The following is a 22,649-nucleotide window of genomic DNA, read 5'->3' on the forward strand; positions in this document are numbered from 1 at the left end:
GGACTGGTACCATACCAGTCTTCAAACCATGACCACTGACACCAGGGGAAATCTGTGCTGACTCCCACTCACCCATCACATGGAGAAGCTGAGGACTCTTCTGGGAACGTGCTTTGGGAAGAGTCAAGCAATAGCAATTTACGGATGCAGAGGTATATTTTCCAAAGTGTTTTGCATTTGTGGAACCCATGTTACAGAAGGTATTTGCAACTCTTCTGATCGCTGCTGTTCCCATTTGTAAATGCTATGATATGTTAGTTAAACTCAGTCGGGAAATGGATCCTCTTTATTTCTAGTGTCTTCATTTCAGGGGAAAAACCCAACAATCCAAACCAAACCCAGCAAAACAAACCCCAGGTTTTTATAGGAAGGAGGATCCTTTCTTTAACGAATAAACTTTCAAAAATGTTAATGGATTTTTTTTTTCATTAGTCTGTGGGCAAATTTATTTTTTAAGTTATGTTTGCTTAAGCAGCTGCTTTTTTTTTTTCCATTTTAATGAAAAACAGATAGTAAAATATTTTGAAATATTTTCTTTAAGTTGTGGAATGCACAATGAATTGCTAAGTAGTTTTATTGTCTGCAAGGATATTTGGGAAACAGACGTTCCTCTTTAAGATTCTAATTGTCCTGCATAAACCAGCTTGGAGCTTTCCATGGGCTGGGTGGTCTGTCCACGCGAAACATGTGCACGTTCAGGGTTTTACCCTGTACAAGCTAGTAAATAGATTACAAATAGAAAAAAATAAAATCTATATTTTGCAGAGAAGATTTTAGCAATTAAATTAATTCCACTCGCCTTAATAACAGTCTGTTGTGACATTTTGATTTTTTTTTTCCCCTTCCATAAAAATGTGTAAATTCCCAGTGTATGTTCATGTTGTGAAATATACCATGGGTGACTGTTGTCTTACACCTCTAGGGATGGAGAGCTGTTGATGAGAGGGCAGCATATAATCTCACCAGCATGGTGGAAAAAAGAAAAATGAATGGTAAATGTTCCCCAGGTCAGGTGCACCCTTGGGAAGATATACACTGCACATCACAGAGTTATGCCACTACCTGTTCTTCAAGAGAAAAATAAATCCTGGTGGCTAAAATGGCAGTTTCTAGTACATTTTTATTTAATGCTTTCTCTTCTGAGCTTGCTTTACTTAGCTAGAAAGCATTCTTCTCCTTGAGTAGTAATTATTAATGTGTTCTGTGGGTTTTCTTAAATAAAAAATAATATTTGTGCTTAAAGTTTACACCCACAGAAAGTATTTTACAGGTATTAGGTAAAAAAAAAAATATACGAGTCCTTAGCTGCAGCTGAGGTAATGTGGGTTGTATACAGTGTGATAAACAGAACAAAGGCCATCCACTTTTTAAATGAAATATTGCCCTTGAAATCTTGAGAAAACTGCATGGGAATTTTGGAAAAGGGCCTTCTGCCTTGTGTTAGGAAAACTGCGGAAGCTGTCAATGTTAATTTTGTCATGACGCTAACAAACTCACCCGCAGCAAATGCAGCAGTATAAACAGTAAGGGAAATTTATACTTTCCTAATTGCAACAGCACGGCTCTTTTGTGGGTCCAACACCAAGCTCGTGCCCCTCAGGGACCAGGATAAGCATAAGGATGCTTGTGCCAAAAACTCAGCCTCCGTGGAGCATCTCTCACTCTGTGGAGACCCCCAGGAGCCCCAGGACAGTGGAGCAGGAGTCTGCTGGGGGAACTCGGGGTGACAGCGACTCTTTGGAAAACTAGAGGGAATAATTTGATGTACTTTGAACTCAATAAACCAGACTCCCCAAAGAGAAGTGATCTGAAGCAAAGACCAGCTACCACATTTTCCTCAACTGGAGAAAAGCAATGCAAAGGCAGTGAGAGACGGACAAAGCAGCCAGACCGGGGAGTAGTAATGGTTTACGGAGTGTTTGCCACAGCTGATGTATGTTTGTTTTCCACTTCTCACCTCCCTGTGCAATCTCAGGCCGTGCTCTGTACTCTGTCCTTGTTTATATTTGATGTCGCAGCAAGAAGACAAGGTGCCATTAGCTTTTACTTGAAAGGTCATATTGAAGTTTTATTCCTCTAATCTGAAGGATTTCAACCATAGCAAAGTAAAATAAAAATAAAAAATCTGGTCTAAGCAACCCCCCCTAACCTGACTGTATCACAGAGAAATGAAGTTAAACATTGAGTTGTCTATTTGGCAAATTACTGCAAAATTGCTCAACTCGCTTTTCAGTCACTGGTGTCAGTTGTTCTCTGCGTGAAAGAGAATGAATTCCTCCAAATTTAGGAAATGATCCTGCAAATTTTAGCCTGCCATTAACAACAACAACAACAAAATGTCAGGATATATTTTACCACTTTATAAATCAGTGGACTGAAGACGTGTTTATTGTGAAACACATGAGTAATCCCATCCTGGCTAGTAAATGTGTTGGGTTATCAGATGTGCCGCTGAGCTCCCACGGCTGGATGGAGATTTGGATGTCTCAGCTAAGCCATGGCGACTGACCCTAGATATGAGCTTTACCTGTCCTAAATACAGAATAATGACCTAAGCATCACAGAAAAAGGCTTTCCCCCACATTTAGGGTGGGTTAAGAGAGCATATCTTGTCATTTCAGCTTAGCTGAAATACCGTTACTTCTTAAGCTGCAGGAACTCAACTCTACGGCTGAGCCTTAAGTCTCTTTTTGTAACTTCAGGCATAAGCTTCTGTGGTTTGCTGAGGCAGGGCTTACATTATGAAATTAATGCTAACATTTATGCCTGTGCTTAGTTTCAAGCACTGTCAGTACTTGCATCAGTCGTGGATTTATCCATTGAGGGGCTGAACTGTAAAGAGGAAACCAACCTAGTGGGATAGTCTCCTGTGTAAATGTAATTCATAAATATTTGCAGAATCAGGTCTGCAGGTTTGGATATGTCCTGTAGCTATTTTATGGCTTTGACAACATGACCTGTTCATTTTGTCCCTTTAAATTTTTTTTTATACTGGTACAGTGTTTGAAAATAATTTTCAAATTTTATTCTCTGTTGATCAGGAAAAAAAAAAAAAAAAAAAAAAAAAGGATCTATACAGTGTTAACATGAATATTGACCACAAGGTGAACAGTACCCTCTTTTTTTGTCAGAAGCTTGCTTGTCAGCATGCCGGTGATAGATCAGATGTAAAGAAAATCACTTCTGCAAAACCAATTTGCTAAGGGGCTTGTAAAATCCATTTTTAAAAAGTTACTGAGGCAAAAAAGCGACGGACCAGCCAACCAGATATTTTGATCGTCTCTTCAAGGTCAAAAACTGATTACTAATTCATCAAATATCTTACTGGTAGCACTGTTTGAAGAGCAAACAACTCTGTGCAGATGTTCTACCTAATAACTCTAATACCATGGAAAGATGGGTAGGGTAGGAACAAACGGAATTTTTTTACTTACTTTTGGCAATGCTACAATCATAGGAGCTGTGATCTTCAAAGCACTGGCAGCCCAGTTCAGTACATTGTCCATTGCCGTTACAGAAAGCCGGGCACTGGAGGACGGTGAGGATTTCCTTCTGGGTAGCAGATGGCTGGTTTCCTACATGAAACACTCTGTTTCTGTTTCCTAGCACTCTTCTTTCACATTCATTTTCCAAAAGGGCTATCAGTGCCCTCACCCAAGCCACATCATCTTTGAGCTGCAGATCTAAAAGGCATATATCAATTGCCTCATCCATCTGTTTTCCAAGGAGACCTTTGCACACTAAACCAATGGTGGAATTTGCAAGAATTTGGTAGCAAATCTCCTGAGCTTTGGTGGCAGTTAGGCCATTGGGAGTGGGCCATGACAGTGGAAGTTTTGTCCGAATCCCTTCAAAGTAATCTTCTGGGAAAAAATATGCAAAGCTCTCTGAGTCTCTCTGGCTTGGGCCATGCAATGGGTGAAAGGATGAGTACTCATAATAGTCTTCTTGCCTTTTTGCTCTCCGTAGGTCTTCTGTTTGTTTGGTAGAGTTAATGGAACTCTTGTTTTTCATGGAAACATAGCGTGCATGAGGTTTTAGTCTACCCTCAGGGCTACCTCGCTTTTGGACTGATTTAGGCAGATAGCTTTGATCAGAAGGCTTGGTTGACAGTTTCTCATCTTTTCTTAAAGTAGACTCTATTTCTGAGCGAGTGACAAACTCTGACGTAACATCAACATACGGGATCGCAGAGGTGTAATCCACGTGATCATAATGGCAACGAGAGGACTGAGGGAAAGGAGTCTGGAAGGCATTCAGCGTGTTCACCACGGGCACAGACTTAGTGCTCTCCCTCTGACATCTGCAGTAATTTTTCCTTTGTTTCCCCTCAGAAGGTGCTGGAGTCCTGTCAAATAAACTCTTCCCTGGAGGTATTCTGATTTTAAAATACAGAGAGATTAGAGGGAGGAAACTTTCAACAAATTAGTCTACAATACCAAGTCAACTTTCTTTCCCTGAGGCTGGGGAATGTTTAAATTCCCAGTCTGCCAAAGTACTTAAGGAACTGCTTAAGTTTAATCTCTCTTTTCTTTAGTTGCTTTCGCACTGGCCTTCTTGAGTTGTCCTGTACATTTTTTAGCACTACACTGGGACTTTTTAGTAACAGATGCTTAAGTGCTTTCCTGGAGCATTGCCTAACTGCTTGACTCCTCTTTGCAGAACTTTCTCTAAGGTGCAGGTTACCCTTTGCAAATTGCACATGAAATAAGGCCTTGGACTTGCCCCTGGTGTGACTTAAATACAGCTTGGAGAATGACAAAAAAGACGTATTTGTTTCAAATGCATTATTATGAAAATCATCTTTATCTATTTGCCTGTGCTCTCCTTACCAGGTATTTCCTCTAAGACTAGGATCACTATGTTTTTTCTTTTGAATGGTTTTTTTTCTTTATATTTTTTAATGCATACTTCATTTAATTCTTGTCTTCCAATGGAGCTTTCTTTGAGTTTTTCTTTTGACACAAAGCAGCTTTCTACTGACCATAGGGCTAGGCTATCACATAAGGTAAGGTGAGGTGATTTTTTTTTTCACATTTTTAATTTAGTCCAGCTTTAATGATGGATGGACTTCTAGAGAGTTCACTTTGAATAAACAGCCATGATTAAAGTTTCTTTGGAAATTTCATGAGCGCAAGATCTATTGATCTTACTGGTGCAGCACAAGAGGAATCCTGGAGCTTCATAGAAAAAGATATGCTTCTTGTCCCAATAGTTGGCAACACTTTATTTCCAGACAAATTTGAAATATCACCAAAAAATTAAAATTATTTTGGCATTAATTTTGTCTTGCAGACACAATGCAGACATTTCAGGAAAGTGAGAGCATTTGCCAACATTTTGGAGCAAGACACTAGATTTTGTTGTAGGAAGCGTAATTACCTTTATTCATTTTTTCCAATACATATTGAAAATGTCACATATGACATTATTATTTTGATCACTGATACAATACTACTTTTAAATAACACAATCATGGTGACAGAGGAAAAAAGAACTAATGCTGTTTCTGAAACAGGAGCCCAGACATTTATGTAACCATTTTACCCAATATGCAGGCGCAGCAGAATACAACGTGATAACAACCAGACGGCTTTTGTGCTTGCAGAAATGCACAAGCTATTCTGCACTTTCCTACACTCTAGGGCAATAAAACATATTTTGTGATTGAGGTTGTACTGAAACAACCTCTAGTCCTTTGGGCAACGTGGTGGTGGTACCTGCAGCTGAAGCTGCCCAGACTTGCATCATGAACTACCTGTAAACCTAAATTAAGGCAGCAGAACTAGCTCTTTCTTTGAGGGACCACTACAAAAACTAGAAGCTCTAGGTAAATATTTCATAATTAATAGATTAATGGAAATCACAGAAACTGGTCCAGAATCAGGACAGAAACTTAAAACACAAATGAGAATTTCAGCAAAATCAAAATCTTTTGCCTTGGTATTTTATTGAAGCAAATTGCTTCATTATTCTTAGTGAAACCAAATACCTTCCTTTGATCAGCTCTGCTCAACAGGATGGGGTTATATGGTGTGCAAAGGATGAAGCCACTGAAAACCCCATCCTTCCTCAGAGGCATAAACATACCGACAGCACCTCAGTGAGCTAGGATGTGCCTTCTGTCTCCTTCATAAGATTCTTCTTAGCTCCCCATTATAATCAAGTAAAAACTAAAGATAAGTTTTTCAAACTCATTTGGATGCTATTACAGAAAGAGAGTTCAAAATTAATTGCATTGCTGCTCGTTTCTCAAAAGATTTCAAAAATGGCTTGAAAAAATGTATTTTACGTACTTGAAGCACATGTTTTAAAATTCAGGTCTTCCTTGTCCAGGTGCTAGTTAAGGGTTGGGAGGCTCCGATGTTGTTTTATTGTTTAAAAGTTTCATTGGAAAGCTGATGTTTGAGACAGATCTGCACCATTTGGAGCCCTGCAGCTGTTTGAGAGTGGTGGGAGCCAGGGAAAGGGCCGAACTAACAGATGGGGCGCACCAAGATAACATGCTTTCAGTGATATTTGAAATGAAATTAAAAACAGAAAAAAAAAAAAAAAATCACCCTCCAGGTTTTGGTTTTTACTGTGCCATTCCTCTGTGGGTGGATCAGAGACTGATCCCATCTCTTCTGGAGGTGGCTTTAGCCTTTCCGTTGGCTTAGTTGGTTTTTTTCAGCCAGCTTCTGAAGGGTCCTTGGGAATTCATCCTTGGCAGTACTGCAAGGTGAAACTCATCAGCCCTCTTGTCCTTGTCATTTAGCAGGAGCTTCTCCTGCCTTCCCTGAAGCATCTCAATCATATGTGCTGAGGGCTAGGAAACTCCCCACTGTTTTGTAAGTAAATTCCTATATATTGTGCTTTGGTTTTTGATCTTTCAGCAAACTTGCTTTGAACAGGTCCTCCTAAGGATCTTGTTAGCCCCTCTTTAGATAGTCAGCAGTTGGTTGTTCTTGCACCAAACTGTGTTTCTCCATTTGCTTTCCCAGAAGCAAGCTCTGAACGATTAACACATTATGAAGATGTTAAAGATGGCTGTTGACTTCTAAATAGTGTAAATTGTAATGACAGGTCAAAATTGCCATTAAATAGCCATCATTTAGGCCCATTGAATAGAACTAGACTATGGTACAGGTGTTTGGGTTTTTTTCTGAAATGCAATAGGTCTAAAATTTCTTGTTCCTATAGGATTGCACTAAGTTCCCATGTACAGATTGAGTGGTATGTTAAGGTGGTTTATCTTATTTTGCCTTATTTGCAAAACATACTTCACAAACAAAACTACACAGTCAACCAAACCCATTTTGGTTTTGGGAACACCTATTAGGCGCGTTTACAGTTCTGCAACAGGAATTAAAATGTGGGGTAGGGATAGGGATATGTCAGACTGCCAGACTCCTGCCTCTGGAACCAGACCATCTGTCTCAGAAAGTGCAAGTTTTTAGAGCTCACTGTCATCATTAGTAGAGTAGATATTAAGTTTTAGCATAGTACATATATTACTGCACTTCGTCAAAATGTAACATTTAATCTATACTCACATATTGTAATTAGTGTTCAAGAATAAAAGAACAAGGGAAATACCAAACCCTTAATTAATCCCCGTTGTCAATTATCTACATTTTCTAGTGTGGGTGAGAACCACTTTTTTTTTTTATCAGCTGAGTGGGATCTTAACACAGCTGTTAACATGACATCACTTGCGAATATAAAACTTCTCCCTCAGTAACTGCTTATGTGTGTTGTGCTGGCTGAAAATTAAGACCCTGTGATGTTCGGATGGTAATGGGTCTCCAGGCTGCCCTTGCTAGATTAAGCAGGTCTCTCTGTCAGGTCATGAGGGGAGTATGTAATGAAATAAACCTATCAACACCCCCTGAAACAGTGCTACAGAGCATCCCCCGGGCCAGGATCCTCTCTCACTTTGTACCTCCACTCCTCTATGAAGTCTTCCTCGGGCACATTGCTCAGGTCGTTGTGGCCGATCCCGTCAAAGAGGCCACACAAACCTCTGGTGCTGTTGAAGTCGCTGCCCGGCGTCCTCACCGTCAAACCCATTCCCCACTCGCTCACGTCGGCTCGCACAAACGCTCCCGAAGGGAATAGGATCTGAAGAGGCAGAAAAAAAACGAACAGTGAATTGACGCTGTTACCAAGCTTTTTATTCAATAAATTTGTCCCTTTCTATGAGTGAAAATGTTGAAGTAGGACTTTGGTGATGGCGGAGGTAATTTAAGATCACTTAGATACACTATAAATATTTATTTACAATTTTATTTAGCTTACTTTCAGATTCTGTGGTGCTAATATCTGATAGCATTGCATAAATATAAAACTGCACAAGTACTTTCTTTCTAAATTAATAATTACATCCATTGAAGTGTTCCCACTGGTTAAGTTAGCAGCAAATTTTTGAAGCAACTTCCATGACAATAAGGCCACCCTTGTGTCTTTGCCTGGGAAATCATTTCTTTTAGATAAACTGCCAAGTCTGAAAAACACCTTGCTTCCCTCTGAAAAATCGTTTCATTTTCCAAGGCCGGATTACCCAGAAAATGATTGTGTTTTAAAGTGGATAAAGCAATTTTCTCATTAAAGAACTTGTGGTAGGCTTACACTGACCTTTAAAGGGAAAAAAAATTCTTGAGGTTAAGACAAAGAAGTAACTGTGTGGATAATAGATTTTTCAGATTGGTGTCTCAACCAAATAATAAAAAAAAAGAAAAAAATCTGTTCAACTGAAATGTATTTTTGTTTGTTTGCTTTATTTTTACAGGTAAGAAGAAAACGATTTTGAAAGTGATCTGTGCCAGTAGTGGGAGCAGGAGCATTCCATTCTGATAAGTAATCTTAATACTTTTTTGATCCAATATTAAATGTTTTCAGTTAATCTTAAAAAGTGCATTAAATAGTCGTAAACATCTCATGACAATAATTTCAAATTAACTATTTTTCTTTATTTAAGTCACCCGTGCCTAAGCATAATTCATACAGCCAAATAGTGTCCATTGCTTTTCTTTCTCTCAGTGGGGATTTTTTGGTCCCTTATAAGTTCCTCCCCACTAAAGCTGTTCATATCTGTGAAGAAGCAACTCGTTTATATTTGTATTTCTGTGCTGGAATCGAGAGTTTACATTTTGGCTGCAATAAATAATAATCTTGCCCATTTTAGCTTCCCAGTCATCTTTTCAGGCACGAGAACGCTTTTTGAGGAGCTCTCCATGAGTGATCTCCTTATCCAGCTGAGCAGAAGCAAAGTGCCACTGATTGCAATAACAGCCAGGGACACAATGTTTTGAACTCAGGCCCTCTGTGTTTTGATCAGGGCATTTAAAGCATCCTTTCTTGAAAAATTATTGGCCTTGGTGAGTAATGGAAGTCATCATATAAAACCAGTCCTTTGAATACGTCAGAAAGTCTTGGCCATGCCTCCACCTTAGCCATACTTCCACCTTGGCCGTATGTTTTGCTTCTCAAGGTATTTTTCTTTCTTTTTTTTTTTTAAGATTCCCCAACACAAAGCTCAAATGGCCTAATGAATTAATTTTTTCTTAGTGGTTTAACAGGTAGAGCAGGAGAACTGCAGTTGACCCAGTGCTGGGTGGGATTCGATTTCCCTCTTCAGATAAACATGTGCCTTCTAATTACATGCTTTACTACAGGGAGGAGCATTTCCTACAAGGTTGCGTATAAAATCCTTGCAGTCAGGACTGCATGAGCTGCTTCAGTCTTCTGTGCTGTCTGGATTAATATTTCCAGGTGTGGATTTATTTCAGGAATTCGGAGGGCTGTAACCCTTTCCTTTCCTGCTGCCCCAGGCAAGGTGTCCCATCTGCCACTGAGGACCTAAAACCAGCCCAGATTTTCTGTAACCCAACTGGATTTAACACTGCTGATTGAGGCTTTGATGAAGCTTTTTAGAGACCTAAGTTTGCAGAAAGATATAGTGAGTGGCTGCTGGAAGCTGCTACCTTGCACAGAAGAGAGAATAACTTAACCCCACCCAAAGCATCAGCCTTGATGGGAGCCGGCTCCTGCGCTGCACAGGGTTGGCGATGGGCAACTGCTGAGCAAATTGGGATGCACCATGCACAGTGGCCTGATCAGGGACTGGATTCATTGCTGCACAGTTCCTACAGTTTCCCATTCAGATCAGGGCAGGATTCATGTTCGTGTCCCAGGGGTCTCCTGATTTGTTTCGCTGAGACTTACACAAAGTGTAAATGAGAATAGGGATTCCTTGCTAAGATTATTCTGGTAATAAAACAGTAATTATATTGCATTCAGTTGCAAAATGAAATGACAGCTTGCTTCCTGCTTTTTCTCTGTTCTATAATTAACGGAGTTTCAGCTACTACCTTAGCAAGCTCTATTCCAAGCAAGATCACAAGGAGAGCCAAACACAGGCATTCCCTGCATCGTTCTGGCTCTATTGTGGACCTACCTTCACCCAAAACATTTTCCAGCAATAAATCTTGATGATACAACTCTAGGATAAAACTATCTTCTTGGCCATAATTTGTGGCAGCGAAGCCCCTGGTGCAGCCTGCTCTTATTCTTCCACTGATTTCACTGGATTAGTGTGGATATGTGATGTTCATGCAAAGTATGTTGTGGCTATATATTTTTTAGGCAAATAGGTTAAATTATACCAAATATTGCACCTTCACAGCCCATTTTCATGGCTTTTGGGGGCTACCTGAATCTGACTAATATTATCTTACTGTTCCACTCAAAAACTACTTTATTCTGCTACCCGTGATCTTTCCTTTAATATTTATTTCGTCAGCTCTGCAAAGAAATTTGCTTTATGTGGTGTGGTTGGGTAGGGCCTAGCATAAACACATGGAGAGCGGATTGCCACACTGCAGAGGGTAAGTAACATTATTGGCACTCCGCTACATCCCCAAGAATTTCCAGAGATATTTATTTTGTTTTGTTTTACAGTTTTGTTAAACTAACACTTTAACCAGTTTCTTCCCTGCATCTTGTTTTTCGGTACATTTTGCTGCAGGCGCTCTTATGGTTTCAGACAGATATTTTTGTAGCAAGCTCATTAATAATTCAGAAATATTAAACTCTCATTTTTAAAGAACAACAAGAACAAGAGCACTCGAATATCCACGTACTGTTATTTTTCGCCCTCCGTAGGACTTCAGGATTTTGACCCGTGGCGATGCCTCCAGGCTTTTGATGGCTAACTGGGGTCTGCTCTCCCGAAAATGGCCATTGCAGGTGTCCAGCACCACGGTGTCACCCCCCTCTCGCGCAGCTACCCCACAATTGCAGGCGGTGGCGGAGCGGTGGCCTCCGCAGTCCCACTGCCGAACGTGCACCTCAAACGCCCGCGACACGCTCCGGCACAGAAGGAAGGTGCCGATTTTATAGTTATTGTACCGCCTAAACAGCAACAAACAAAAAAGAGGATTTAGAGACCCAGAGCATCCACCTGTGAAGGCTGTTTGTTGGTCCTGGAACAACAGAGCTCCTTAATTAGGCCAGCATGGTGGCTGGCCTTGAAGGAGGGAAAAATCAACACGCAGGGAAGCGTTTCTCCAGCACCGTAAGCGAGGGAACGCCATCGCAGTTATTAGCTGGAAGTGCATAAGAATTCATGTGAAAAGCAGGTAGCTGTCTCCCAGCTGCTGCTATGGCAACGGGCATGGATAAAAAGGATAAACATTTGATAAAAAGCAAATGGGAAAAAGTCCCTGCCTCCAGGCCTTAATAAATATGTTTTGGTTCTAACCGGATGCTTTACAGCATGATGTTCTTCAAAGTAAAATCAGTGCTCAAATAAGCTCTTCTGTGACTAATCACTGACTTTTACAAGACCGACTGTGGCTAGGTGAATACTTCATGTGAAAACCTGGGATTCTACTGAAAACTTGTGAAAATGGAGTTGGTTCCTTCCCTCAACAACTCCACTGGAAGCACAACTTTTGCTCTGAAAGGACTGGCAATCCACGCAGTGTGGCGTGCTGACTGACTTGGGCCTTTCATTCTCTGTACAAGCAGTCCTTGCTCCATCCGAGCGAGGCCAGGAGCAGAATAACTTGAACAACTTTGCAGGTGTTTCCCCTCTGCACGGGCCAGGTAAAACTCCTCCCGGCTGCAGCCCCTTGGGTTTCCCCAACAGGGACCGGCGAGAGGATCCTCCTCTTCTGCTTCTGTGTTTTCTCACTCCATAAGCTTGGCTTATTCTTACTCTATGTTATTCTAATGAGATGTACAGAAGTAAAGAAAACAGTGGCTGTATACTTTATATACGTTGCTGGAGTTTTCTCCCCACAAGCCAACAGCTGCCATCTTTAAAGACCATGGATTATCCTCCTTCCTTTTAAGCCACCACATTTAGTTTAAACGTGTTTTTTAGGCAATTAAGTACAATGGAAACTAAGCTATAAGCTTATAATAAGCGTTATTCTTTTCTACAATAAAGAAGAAAATGTAAAAAAGAATGTGTAAAACAATAACAGGACCATTTTTAAGCACTGTCATGTAAACATCAATATTTTTTCAGTCTATGTTTTCTATACAGAGGAACAAATTGCTAAAGAACCAAGATTTTTTAGCATGCATATATCTGCATTTTATTTCTGTTCAGAATAAAAGTCATAGAAAACTACGTAGCTTAAAATACAGTAAGAATTTAAACTCCAGCTGATTTTCTCTGCTAGAAAACACATTTGCCTTTATCTTTCATCTTAAAAAACGTAGTGAAGTTGGCCATAAAATGGTAAGATTTTGAATGGTTCTGTCTCATCTTATTTCCTAATCAGGCACATAAATCCTAAGTACACTGCACACATGCTGTTGCTAAGATTGATTAGAACTAAGGACAACATAAAAAATAGATCATCTCTTTTAGCATCAAGTACTAGGTCCATTTGGACATCTTCACAGGAGAGACAGAGGAAACAATATTTATGAGAATCACCTTCCACAGTTTCCTTCAACAGGGGGAGCTTAGAAATAAAGGTGTTTAGAGAGCTTGATAGGAAATCGTGCATCAGAATGGCTGTACCCAGCCTAATCACCTGTATCTGGTAAATAAGACAGTGTTAACATATGCATATAAACATCATTGCAGTTATGAGAGCTATTTACTGCCTAATAAGCATTGTCAGTGGACCCAATCCAACTCTCCTGGAAGTCACTTGGAGTCCTTCAATTAAGTCATGGCGTAGATTGCATAGCACGTAACAAAACTGCAATGTGTCTAAGTAGAAACTTTCAGCTGCTTTTGAATTACTTGAATGGATCACTGAATGCAGTCAGGTAAACTTTTCTGATGTTTATACAACTGTAATTGTGATAAGGATTCTTCAGACAACTTTTGAGAAATCAAATTGAAGCCTTGTGGCACTAAAAACATGAAGCAGAGTTACTGGAGCTCTTGCGTGAAGGAGCTCTGCGTGTTCTTTGTGAACCAGACACCACTGCTTGTGTCTAAATTGCCCTCCACCGTGCACTTCCACATCCTGCTGCCCTAAAAGTCTGTAGCAATGGATATACTGGGTGGAAAGTGGTTGCCTCCCTCCCCTTCTCTATGTTTGAGTTGTTTTTCAAGGAGTGCAGGAAGTTCTTGTCCCAGCACGAAGTTGTGGCTCAAGTTGTGCTCTTAATCCAAGAATTATAAAACACTGCTAAGTCTTTGGTTATGATAGTGAGATGCTACAGAATCATAGAATGGTTTGGGTTGGAAGGGACCTTTAGAGGCCATTTAGCCCAACCCCCCTGCAGTGAGCAAGGACATCTTCAACCGGATCAGGTTGCTTAGAGCCCCGTGCAACCTGACCTTGAATGTTTCCAGGGATGAGGTCTCCACTACGTCTCTGGGCAACCTGTTCCAGTGTTTCACCACCCTGATTGCAAAGAATTTCTTCCTTATATGTAGTCTAAATCTACCCTGTTTTAGTTTAAAACTCTTACCCCTTGTCCTGTCACAACTGGCCCTGCTAAAAGCAATCTGCTGTAGGAATCATTTCTGCTGGTTTGTAATAAGAGAGCAACAGAAAAGAATATAAATGTATGTAAACACTTACTACTAGTCCCTTTAGATTAAATAATGCAATACACCTACTATTAACCAAGCTGCACTTCATCTCTTTATTAATTCAGTTATTATTGTGGCTGCTTCTAAAGGTTTTCCACCACAGTTTTGCCACCAAATAATTTGATTTGTTGACCTGTCCCTCTAGGCTCCCTCTTTCCTTGCTAGTGAGAACTGTTTTGTCCTAGGTGTGACCCTAGGAAGTGCTGGATGATGCTGGAGGATGTCCTCTGGTGTCAGAGCACCCATCACTAGGGGCTGTGTTGTTCTCAGGGCGTGAAGCTGTTGGGTTATGCTCAGCAGTCTCTGGATGCTTAGAGGTGTATAAACAGACCATCAAAAAGAACAGCACCTCTGGGAGGGCTACTCATGCCTAGGACTTAGTTGTGGGCTATTATGGTGACTGCCATTAAAACCATTCACCAGCGTGAAGCTGTGCGAGCTGAGGGATTTTGTCGTTGTGCAAGAAATTGTGCCTGTGTGATTATATCGATGGATAGACTAGCGTAAATGAGAAATCTCAAAAATATTTTTTTCTTTTTTTTAAGTTAAAATGCAAAATAATATGAATGATATATATAGGTTGTCAATCAAGAAATATTTCCCTTTTCATATTTTGCCTTAAAAGGATTTTCTGCATATTTAGTTTTAAGCTAGTACTTCATATTTAAGAATCTAAAATTTATGGCAGGAAAAGCTTTTATATTTATAATGTGCCATAACTAGCAACGAAGGCTATACTTTTGCTTTACCAGGCTTTCATGTTTGCTTAATTTAGTAGGTACTTTGCTATGAAAGGAAGTGCTCTCTCTGGATTTTAGCTAGTATAATTAACGCTATTTCACATCTATGCTCCAATATACACAAACTGATTGTGCTTATGCTGTAAAATATGAGACACTCTTCTTTAATTTTCCGTCACTTCCTTTGGTTAAAAGACTGAAAAGATTACAAGATAAATATTTCCACAGAAATATATTAGCAAGAGGCATACCAAAGGGGAGTGTTATCGTTAGAAGTGAGAGTTAGGTGTTTCAGTTATCTAATAAATAGCTAACTACCCCATGCAGCGCTACAGGCTTGGGGAAGAGTGGCTGGAAAGCTGCCTGGCGGAAAAGGACCTGGGGGTACTGGTTGACAGCCGGCTGAATATGAGCCAGCAGTGTGCCCAGGTGGCCAAGAAGGCCAATGGCATCCTGGCCTGTATCAGGAATAGTGTGACCAGCAGGACAAGGGAAGTCATCGTGCCCCTGTACTCGGTGCTGGTGAGGCCGCACCTCGAATACTGTGTTCAGTTTTGGGCCCCTCACTACAAGAAGGATGTTGCATTGCTGGAACATGTCCAGAGGAGAGCAACCAAGCTGGGGAGGGGTCTGGAGCACAAGTCATACGAGGAACGGCTGAGGGAACTGGGGTTGTTTAGTCTGGAGAAGAGGAGGCTGAGGGGAGACCTGATCGCCCTCTACAGCTACCTGAAAGGAGGCTGTAGTGAGGAGGGGGTCGGCCTCTTCTCCCTGGTAACAGATGATAGGACGAGGGGGAATGGTTTGAAGCTGCGCCAGAGCAGGTTTAGGTTAGATATTAGGAAAAACTTCTTCACTGAAAGGGTTGTCAGGTTCTGGAATGGGCTGCCCAGGGAGGTGGTAGAGTCCCCATCCTTGGAGGTATTTAAAAGAAGGATAGATGAGGTGCTTAGGGACATGGTTTAGTTTAGTGGTGGGATGGCAGGGTTAGGTTAAAGGGTGGACTCGATGATCTTAAAGGTCTTTTCCAACCAAAGCGATTCTATGATTCTATGATTCTATGTAATGTGAGCTCAGTATCTCAGATTGAAAAATCATTGAAAACATCACTGCAGAAGTTAAAAAATGAAGTATTATTGTGATATCTTACAAATCAATCTATACATTGGAAGTGACCATTTCAATAGGAAAATTTTACTACAAAAAAAGAAATACCTTCCAGTCTTTTGATTTTCATGACATTTTTCAATTTTCTAACAAATCTGCTACAGGAATTATTAGAATCAATGTTTTTAAATTAAGTTAAATTTCTATGAGGTTTGCTTTTCATTTAAATTTTGGAAATCAAACAGGTTGCAGTTTCTATTTTCGTGCCTGCTTTCATCCTTGCTTTTCTCCATTGTCCATTTTTCTTTCTTTTTCCTGTTGTTAATGGGAAAGTCCAAAAAGGTAAGCAACTCTGTGAAAGGCAGGAGTATGTTTACGGGCATGCCCATTTGCGTAAAAATCATTGCCCATTGCTGTTGGCAATGTTCCCCATCTTCAGACTTCCCTTTGCTTTTCGTGAGACAAGTCCTTCAGGGAGCCATCCCCAGGACTCGAGTGGGTGGAAAGGCTGCCAAAGAGACAAATGATCACCACCCATCCACAGCAGCTCTGTCTACATTTTCATCTTGAGTTTTTGAGTCTGCTGTCTCCTGGTTAGCTGACCTACGGGCTGTGTGGTGGAACAAATGGTGTTCCTTGGGTTGTATTGTTTGACGGATGCTCTGCTGTTGATCTCAGAATCAGTTTTGATAGTTTCTTTATTAAACTTTGTTTGCTGCCATCTTTGTAGCCTTATAGAGGGGGGTAAAGGCTGCTATTTCCTTCAGTTCTCTTGATTAATTTTGTAATTTTTTTTTCTTTCCTCTATAATGTTCTTACCTGAGCCTGCATCTACTGATCACTTACAGTTGATGTAGCTCTTGATACCCGAAAGTTGATGCTCCCCTCATCATCTCAGCCTATTGCTTCATAGTCCCTAAGAGAAGTTTCCTCTTAGCTTTTTCTCCTCTCTTGCTTTGCTATTTACAATCTGCTGATTGGTCTCTCTCTGATGCATTTTTATTGTTGAGAGACACTCATATGGTTTCTTACTTGAGCCCACAAGCTTTCTGTACAATTTTTCCTTTCACAATACCTAACGCACAACTCATTTCAAACAGAATTTCCCACCACGTGCCTTTCACGACCAAAGGGGAATACTTCCATACCTCTGTTATCCTTTTTCTTTAAGTTATAGGTTTATATCAAGACCAAGGAGCTGCATTCCCCAGTCCATAGATACAGCGCTTTAAAATAATTTGTTAATGCGTTAACATTTTTTGGATAGGCAGACAGAGAAGCTGCTTAACTGATATGTAATAGGGTGGCATAATCATTACAATAATTGAAAGAGAAATTATTTACAATAATAAATGGGAATATAAGTAGGAGTAATGGGACTGTGAAATGATGGGTAAGAAACTTGGCTGAATATCAAGAAGTGATATATCTTAGTGAAATAACCTACTTATTGAGATGGCAGAAGCCCCATCAGCTTGGCTCATTTAAAGCTACACTGGACAGAGCAGTAATGAATGTCCATCCACGGGAAAGAAATGTGCAGTTATTGAGGGGCCAAGCTCACCCTGGGATTTTTCCATGTCAAGGCTGCGTGACTCTGGGGCAAGGTGCCACGGAAGGACAGGCTTGTCCAAACTGCTTGTGCTCAAATGTAATCGTAAATTGCTTAGAAGCATTTCTGTGTGCTATCAATAACAGGATTGCAAAATGAGTTATTAAAATAAAATTGCTTTATTTATTTTTAGACCTTTTTTCCCATGGAAGCTATGTAAAAATGTACTATGTGGCTGAGAGCATTCCCCCATTCCACGAGGCACTTTCCAGTAATTTATGACCTTCTAAACACAACAACCTGGCAGATCACTGTCCATTCTTAGCCCTAAACCAGAAGGGAATATTTTAGAATATAAATGTATAGAGAGTTTTGAAATAATATTCTAATCTAGTTTAATATCCCAGAGTTGAAATAATTGCAGACACCATGAGGCACGGGAATGTCTTTGTACCTCTTGTAGCTCTTCTGCAGCTTCTACATGTCAAGCAACCAAATTTGCATGAAACAAGTGCCTGACCAGGTTTTAAACAATATTCAGCAAAGCAGGAGGGAAAATGGAAATCCCTGGATGTGCAGAGCTAATCTCCTAGCTGAGACTACCCACTTTAGGTGATATCTTTATCTGAGGCAGATGTATAACATTTAATGGAGCCACTGCCTTTCTTCCTCTCATTTCATCGACAGATTTCTCCAGCTTTGACGTCATTTCAGTTGCTACCTCCAGAGCATGCTGGACTGAAATTGGGACATTAGGATATCGAAATTAGAATATCATGCCTGCCGAGCCCCTGTGGATGCTGTGCGCCTAAAGTCATTATCTGTGCCATTAGGAGGTTAATGGCGGAATGACAAACCTGGAATGTGATCTGAAATATTAGCAACTTTGGATCAAACGTGCCAGATGCAAACTCCAAAAACTCTCTGTTACGTTAAATAGCTGGGGTAGATTAATGAATGATTAGGGAAGTTAACTAAAAAAAAAGTTCTGTACAGTACAGGTTGTCAAACACAACAATACCACCTTTGGCTCAGCAACTTATTGCTGGATAATATAGGAGGACATCTGGACAGTACAGGAGGATGTACAACTGTAAAGAGCCACCTTTATGTTTTTTTGGTTGTGCTTACGACTGTCAACTCCATGCAAAGATGCAGCTGTGCATAAACCAGCTCTGGAAGTAGAGAAATGCAAGAGCATCCTTGGGCTGAGTGACTTTGCCCCAGGTGTTACTAAACTGCTGGGAAGGACCAGGCTGTCCCTGCGTGCTGTGCTGCTACAGGGACGTAATGGCTCACGTGGGTGGAACCGGGGTGTCGCTGACACGATGCTGCACGGTGTAGGCACCCTCTCAAAGTCAATCACGGTGGTTCTGTTTGAAGAACATTTTGGAATCTGACCTTTGTCTTGTAAAAATTATTCAGGCTCAAAACCACAGCCTCTTCAAGATTAATCCATTTCTAGTCCTTTTGTTAAAAGGAGCATAAACAGCTGGAAGGAAACCACGTATGTTATTGAGGCATTGCATTAATGGCTATAAGCAAACTGGTACAATGCTCTTTTGATATTCTAATGTAAAACCAAATGCATGCAACATCCAGCAACTGAAAACTGCAGTAATTGAGCCAAATTATTTCAAAGCAGAATACTCACCATCCATCAAATGTGATAATGTGTGGATCAGTGAAAGAGTAGCAGTTCCCTGTTGGGAGGTCTCGAACTGTGACCTAGTTAAAATGAAATGTGTAATGAATACAGTCTACACAGCAGTTTTTCTTCATTACTGTTCCTCACAAAACATTAGGGGCAGGATTCATGTGTCAAGTACAAACTAAAACCTGACTTCTAAAACATGATTGCGAACGGGTACAAAGTAGGCTGCGCTTTGAAACAACGGAGTTTAATCACATGCAATAAGGGAGTTCAAAGTGCTCCTATTCCACCTGATGTAATGCACTCTCTTTCTTTATCTGGTAAAAAGTGAAGCTTTTTTATTAAACTTTTTTGCTAAGAAGCAGGTGATTCACTGAAATTATCAAGAGACTAGAGTGCTCATTAAATTGTACTAATTTTAATGCCTGAAGTATGGCGTAAGGTATGCTGTAATTAAGTAGCATTAGCATATTTTAGTAGTAGTCATTGTCTGTCCCCCAATTTGACCTTAAATTTCCTGATACAGCAATATGAATGGCTGATTTATATATTTGATGTGCAGGTTATTGATCGGGTACTGGCCATGAGGGCCCAAATCAGACTGCGGGAGCCGTCTGCTTTCAGCGTGCGAATAACAGAGGAAAGGATCTACTATAGCAACAGAGACCTTCAGCTGCATCAGCTCTTGGTTACCTGGCCACAAGCTGGGTGGCAGACAAGGTCTGAGAGTCTGGGCACCCTGCAAAGGAGCCTGAGAAAGCCAGAGGTAGGGCAGCTCCCTTCAAAGCTGCAATACCTGAACCTGGGGCAGTGCCGGGCCTGCATGGCCACCTCTGCTCAAGATGGTGGGTTTTCATACTCTGCTATCCAGCTCTCAGAAATGCAGGACTGGGTTGTGTAGTGATTTGCAATATGAAGAGCTCCCAGTCATACCAGTGGGAGTGATGAAATATTATGGTTTCCTCATATCCAGCCCGCCAGGCTGATTTCTTGGCCAGGGCTGTTAATTCTTTGCTCATTCTTTGCCCATGAGAAATCCAGGGGTGCAATTCACAGTTGGTTCTGCCATGATCTGTGGAGTGGGGAAGAAGGATGGCCTCCATATCCTTGCATGGTCTTTCAGTGACAAAGCAGAACTTAGTTTTTAGGAACAATGGTGAAATTAAACAAATAAATGAATAAGAGGGTGAAGCTAGAACCACACTCCCTGAAAAAATTCTTCACCTGCAGCAATACATCATCTGTATTTCAAAATCCCCCTTAACTATTGCACAGAGACACTGCTTAGACACCCACCAGTGTCTGACATCTGGAAATTTAGGGACATGGTTTAGTGGTGGGATGGCAGTGTGAAGGTAACAGTTGGGCTTGATGATCTTAAGGGTCTTTTCCAGCCTAAATGATTCTATGATTCTATGAAATGTTGGGAGTGAGGGTCTTAAGGAACGAAAAACTGAACCCGTCTTGGAACAGCATTTTGATCTGAGGCTGATAGTATCATTTGTTTCTACAGTGTGATATAAAGAAGTGCCTCAGAATTTTCCCATTTTCTGCACGGCTGCAACCTTCCTAAATAAAACCTTTGCACAAACAAATCCACATGGCCCTTTTTGCACTGCTCTTTTCTTGCATGATACCAGCACAGGACGCAAGCCCTAGTTGTTGGCAGTCTTAGTTTTCTGAAGAAATCTGTTTGTCGGGTGTCTGAATGTGTCAGGATGTTCTGCCCACCATTTCTGTTCAATTTTCAGATAAATCAAAAATATTTGAACAAGTCTGAAGGACTAAAGATTATGTGAATTTTAGTATATGGATTTTTGCTTGATATGTTGCAGGATCTGTGTCACATTAACGCCTCTAATTACTGCAAAACAGCAATGGGGAAATGGGGGGGAGGGAAGGTAACATTCATTATGTTTCCATAGATCAAGTTTTGACTGAGATAGATAGAATTTATTATTAAAATTGATTAATTCCATTTCACACTCATTACAGTTTCATAGTTTAATGGAAGCATTTGTATCTTCAAGAAAAAATACAGGTATGTGAGTGTATTACATAGAATTAGCTGCAATTTCTGATTTAAGAATGTTAAAAAGTTTAGAAGCAGCCTGTGCTGGAGAGGAAAGGATATAGTCACATAATCGGCATTTTGCCTTTGAAGACAAAAATTCTTTTGGCCCAGTTTTATCTCATCTGTCATGAGCAAATCCACAAAAATCAGGGCGGTGAAATTACAGATGTCATTGGAGGGTTGTTTTTGGTTACTTGAGATATACCAGCTTGGATGTGCCACCGCTCTGAGAAATTTAGCTGAGTCAAATTTGCATTCTGGTGTATCCTCTCAGTTGGTGGGATTATGGTTTTCAAACCTCCCGGCCAAGGCCCTGAAAAAACTTCAGAGACAGAGAGCCAGTCCCTGCTCGCCGCACTCCTCTCTAGGCAGGGAAAGCATGGCTCGCCTCCCTGATTGATTCTTATTATTCCTATTTTGGACGTTTTGTACAGGGATAAATGAAGAGATGGAGCAGCCACGTGTGTCAGCGGAGGTGTCCTGGTGATTTCTGGCACAGTCACAAGCTGAACATGGCACTGCTGAGTCCCAATCCTCCTTTCTCATTAGCGAGGCACTGCCTTTCCTCTGCTTTTTCAGAAACTGTTCTCCAGATCCTTGGTTTTTCCCTCTCCTCCCTTCTTGAAAATGTGTGAATTCCCTAACCCGGCTTCTCCCTCTCCTTGTCCATCCTGCACAACCACACCTGGTTACATCTATAACCCAGCTGTTGGCCTTACTGATGTGCTGACTGATAAACAAACCCAACTTTGTTAAAGCAAAAGGCTTTATATGTTAATTTCCTTGGCATATAAAGAGGCTGCATTGGTTTACTCTGCCGACAGCAGTCCCCAGTGTTTATATGGTTAAGGATTATCGTTGTTCTCTGCAGTACTAAACCGCCCATTTAAATTTGATGCATTTTCCAAATTATTTTAGGACCCGACCTTCACATCCCTTGGTGTGTAAGCCCTCCAAAGCAAATCCCTCTGTCCGACGGGCTCGGCTCGGATGCGGCTGATGCGGTTCCCGTCCTGAGCGAAGTCCGTCACGGCGGTCACCGTCAGCGCGGCCGCTGCACAGCTGCTTCCCACGCAGGGTGCCCGCAGCAGATCCACCTGGCATGCCGACAGGGCGATGTCTGGCGGCCCCGGTAATTGGCTCTCTAAAATGAACACGAAGACCGAGTCTGACAAGAGTTATCCAAACACTCGCCTGTTACCCTGTTTACCATCCAACACAAACGTTTCGAATTCCAGGACACACATGCCTTGCAACCAGATGGGTTTTGCATGAAGATGGTTGTGACCGACTCGCTCTGGCATCCCTCTGCACTTCTTACTGTGCTGTTTGGGTTTTTTTTTTTTTTCCCCTGCAGTAGACAGTTTACTAAAACTCAGTGGTGCTTTTCTTTCCACAGGTGCTAATATTTCTGGAATGACAGTCTTATCTTTATGGGTCCATGCCCAGGGAATGAAGATGAGTAGTTC

At 41.1% G+C, this 22,649-nt stretch overlaps 1 protein-coding gene across 1 annotated transcript in view; it reads right to left on the minus strand.

Moving 5' to 3' along the window:
* The window catches only part of LOC104129525 (von Willebrand factor D and EGF domain-containing protein), a 349,890-nt gene that overhangs the window by 261,796 nt on the left and 65,445 nt on the right, over positions 1–22,649 (minus strand). Inside the window, exons 7-11 of the mRNA XM_035897887.1 lie at positions 22,107–22,324; positions 19,107–19,180; positions 11,124–11,394; positions 7,925–8,103; positions 3,435–4,378 (exon numbers count right to left, since the gene is read on the minus strand). Coding sequence (XP_035753780.1) covers positions 3,435–4,378; positions 7,925–8,103; positions 11,124–11,394; positions 19,107–19,180; positions 22,107–22,324 — 1,686 coding nt within the window. The remainder of the gene's footprint in view (positions 1–3,434; positions 4,379–7,924; positions 8,104–11,123; positions 11,395–19,106; positions 19,181–22,106; positions 22,325–22,649) is intronic.

This window comes from Egretta garzetta, unplaced genomic scaffold (assembly GCF_000687185.1).
Source record: "Egretta garzetta isolate BGI_Z169 unplaced genomic scaffold, ASM68718v1 scaffold197, whole genome shotgun sequence".
Classification (NCBI taxonomy): domain Eukaryota; kingdom Metazoa; phylum Chordata; class Aves; order Pelecaniformes; family Ardeidae; genus Egretta; species Egretta garzetta.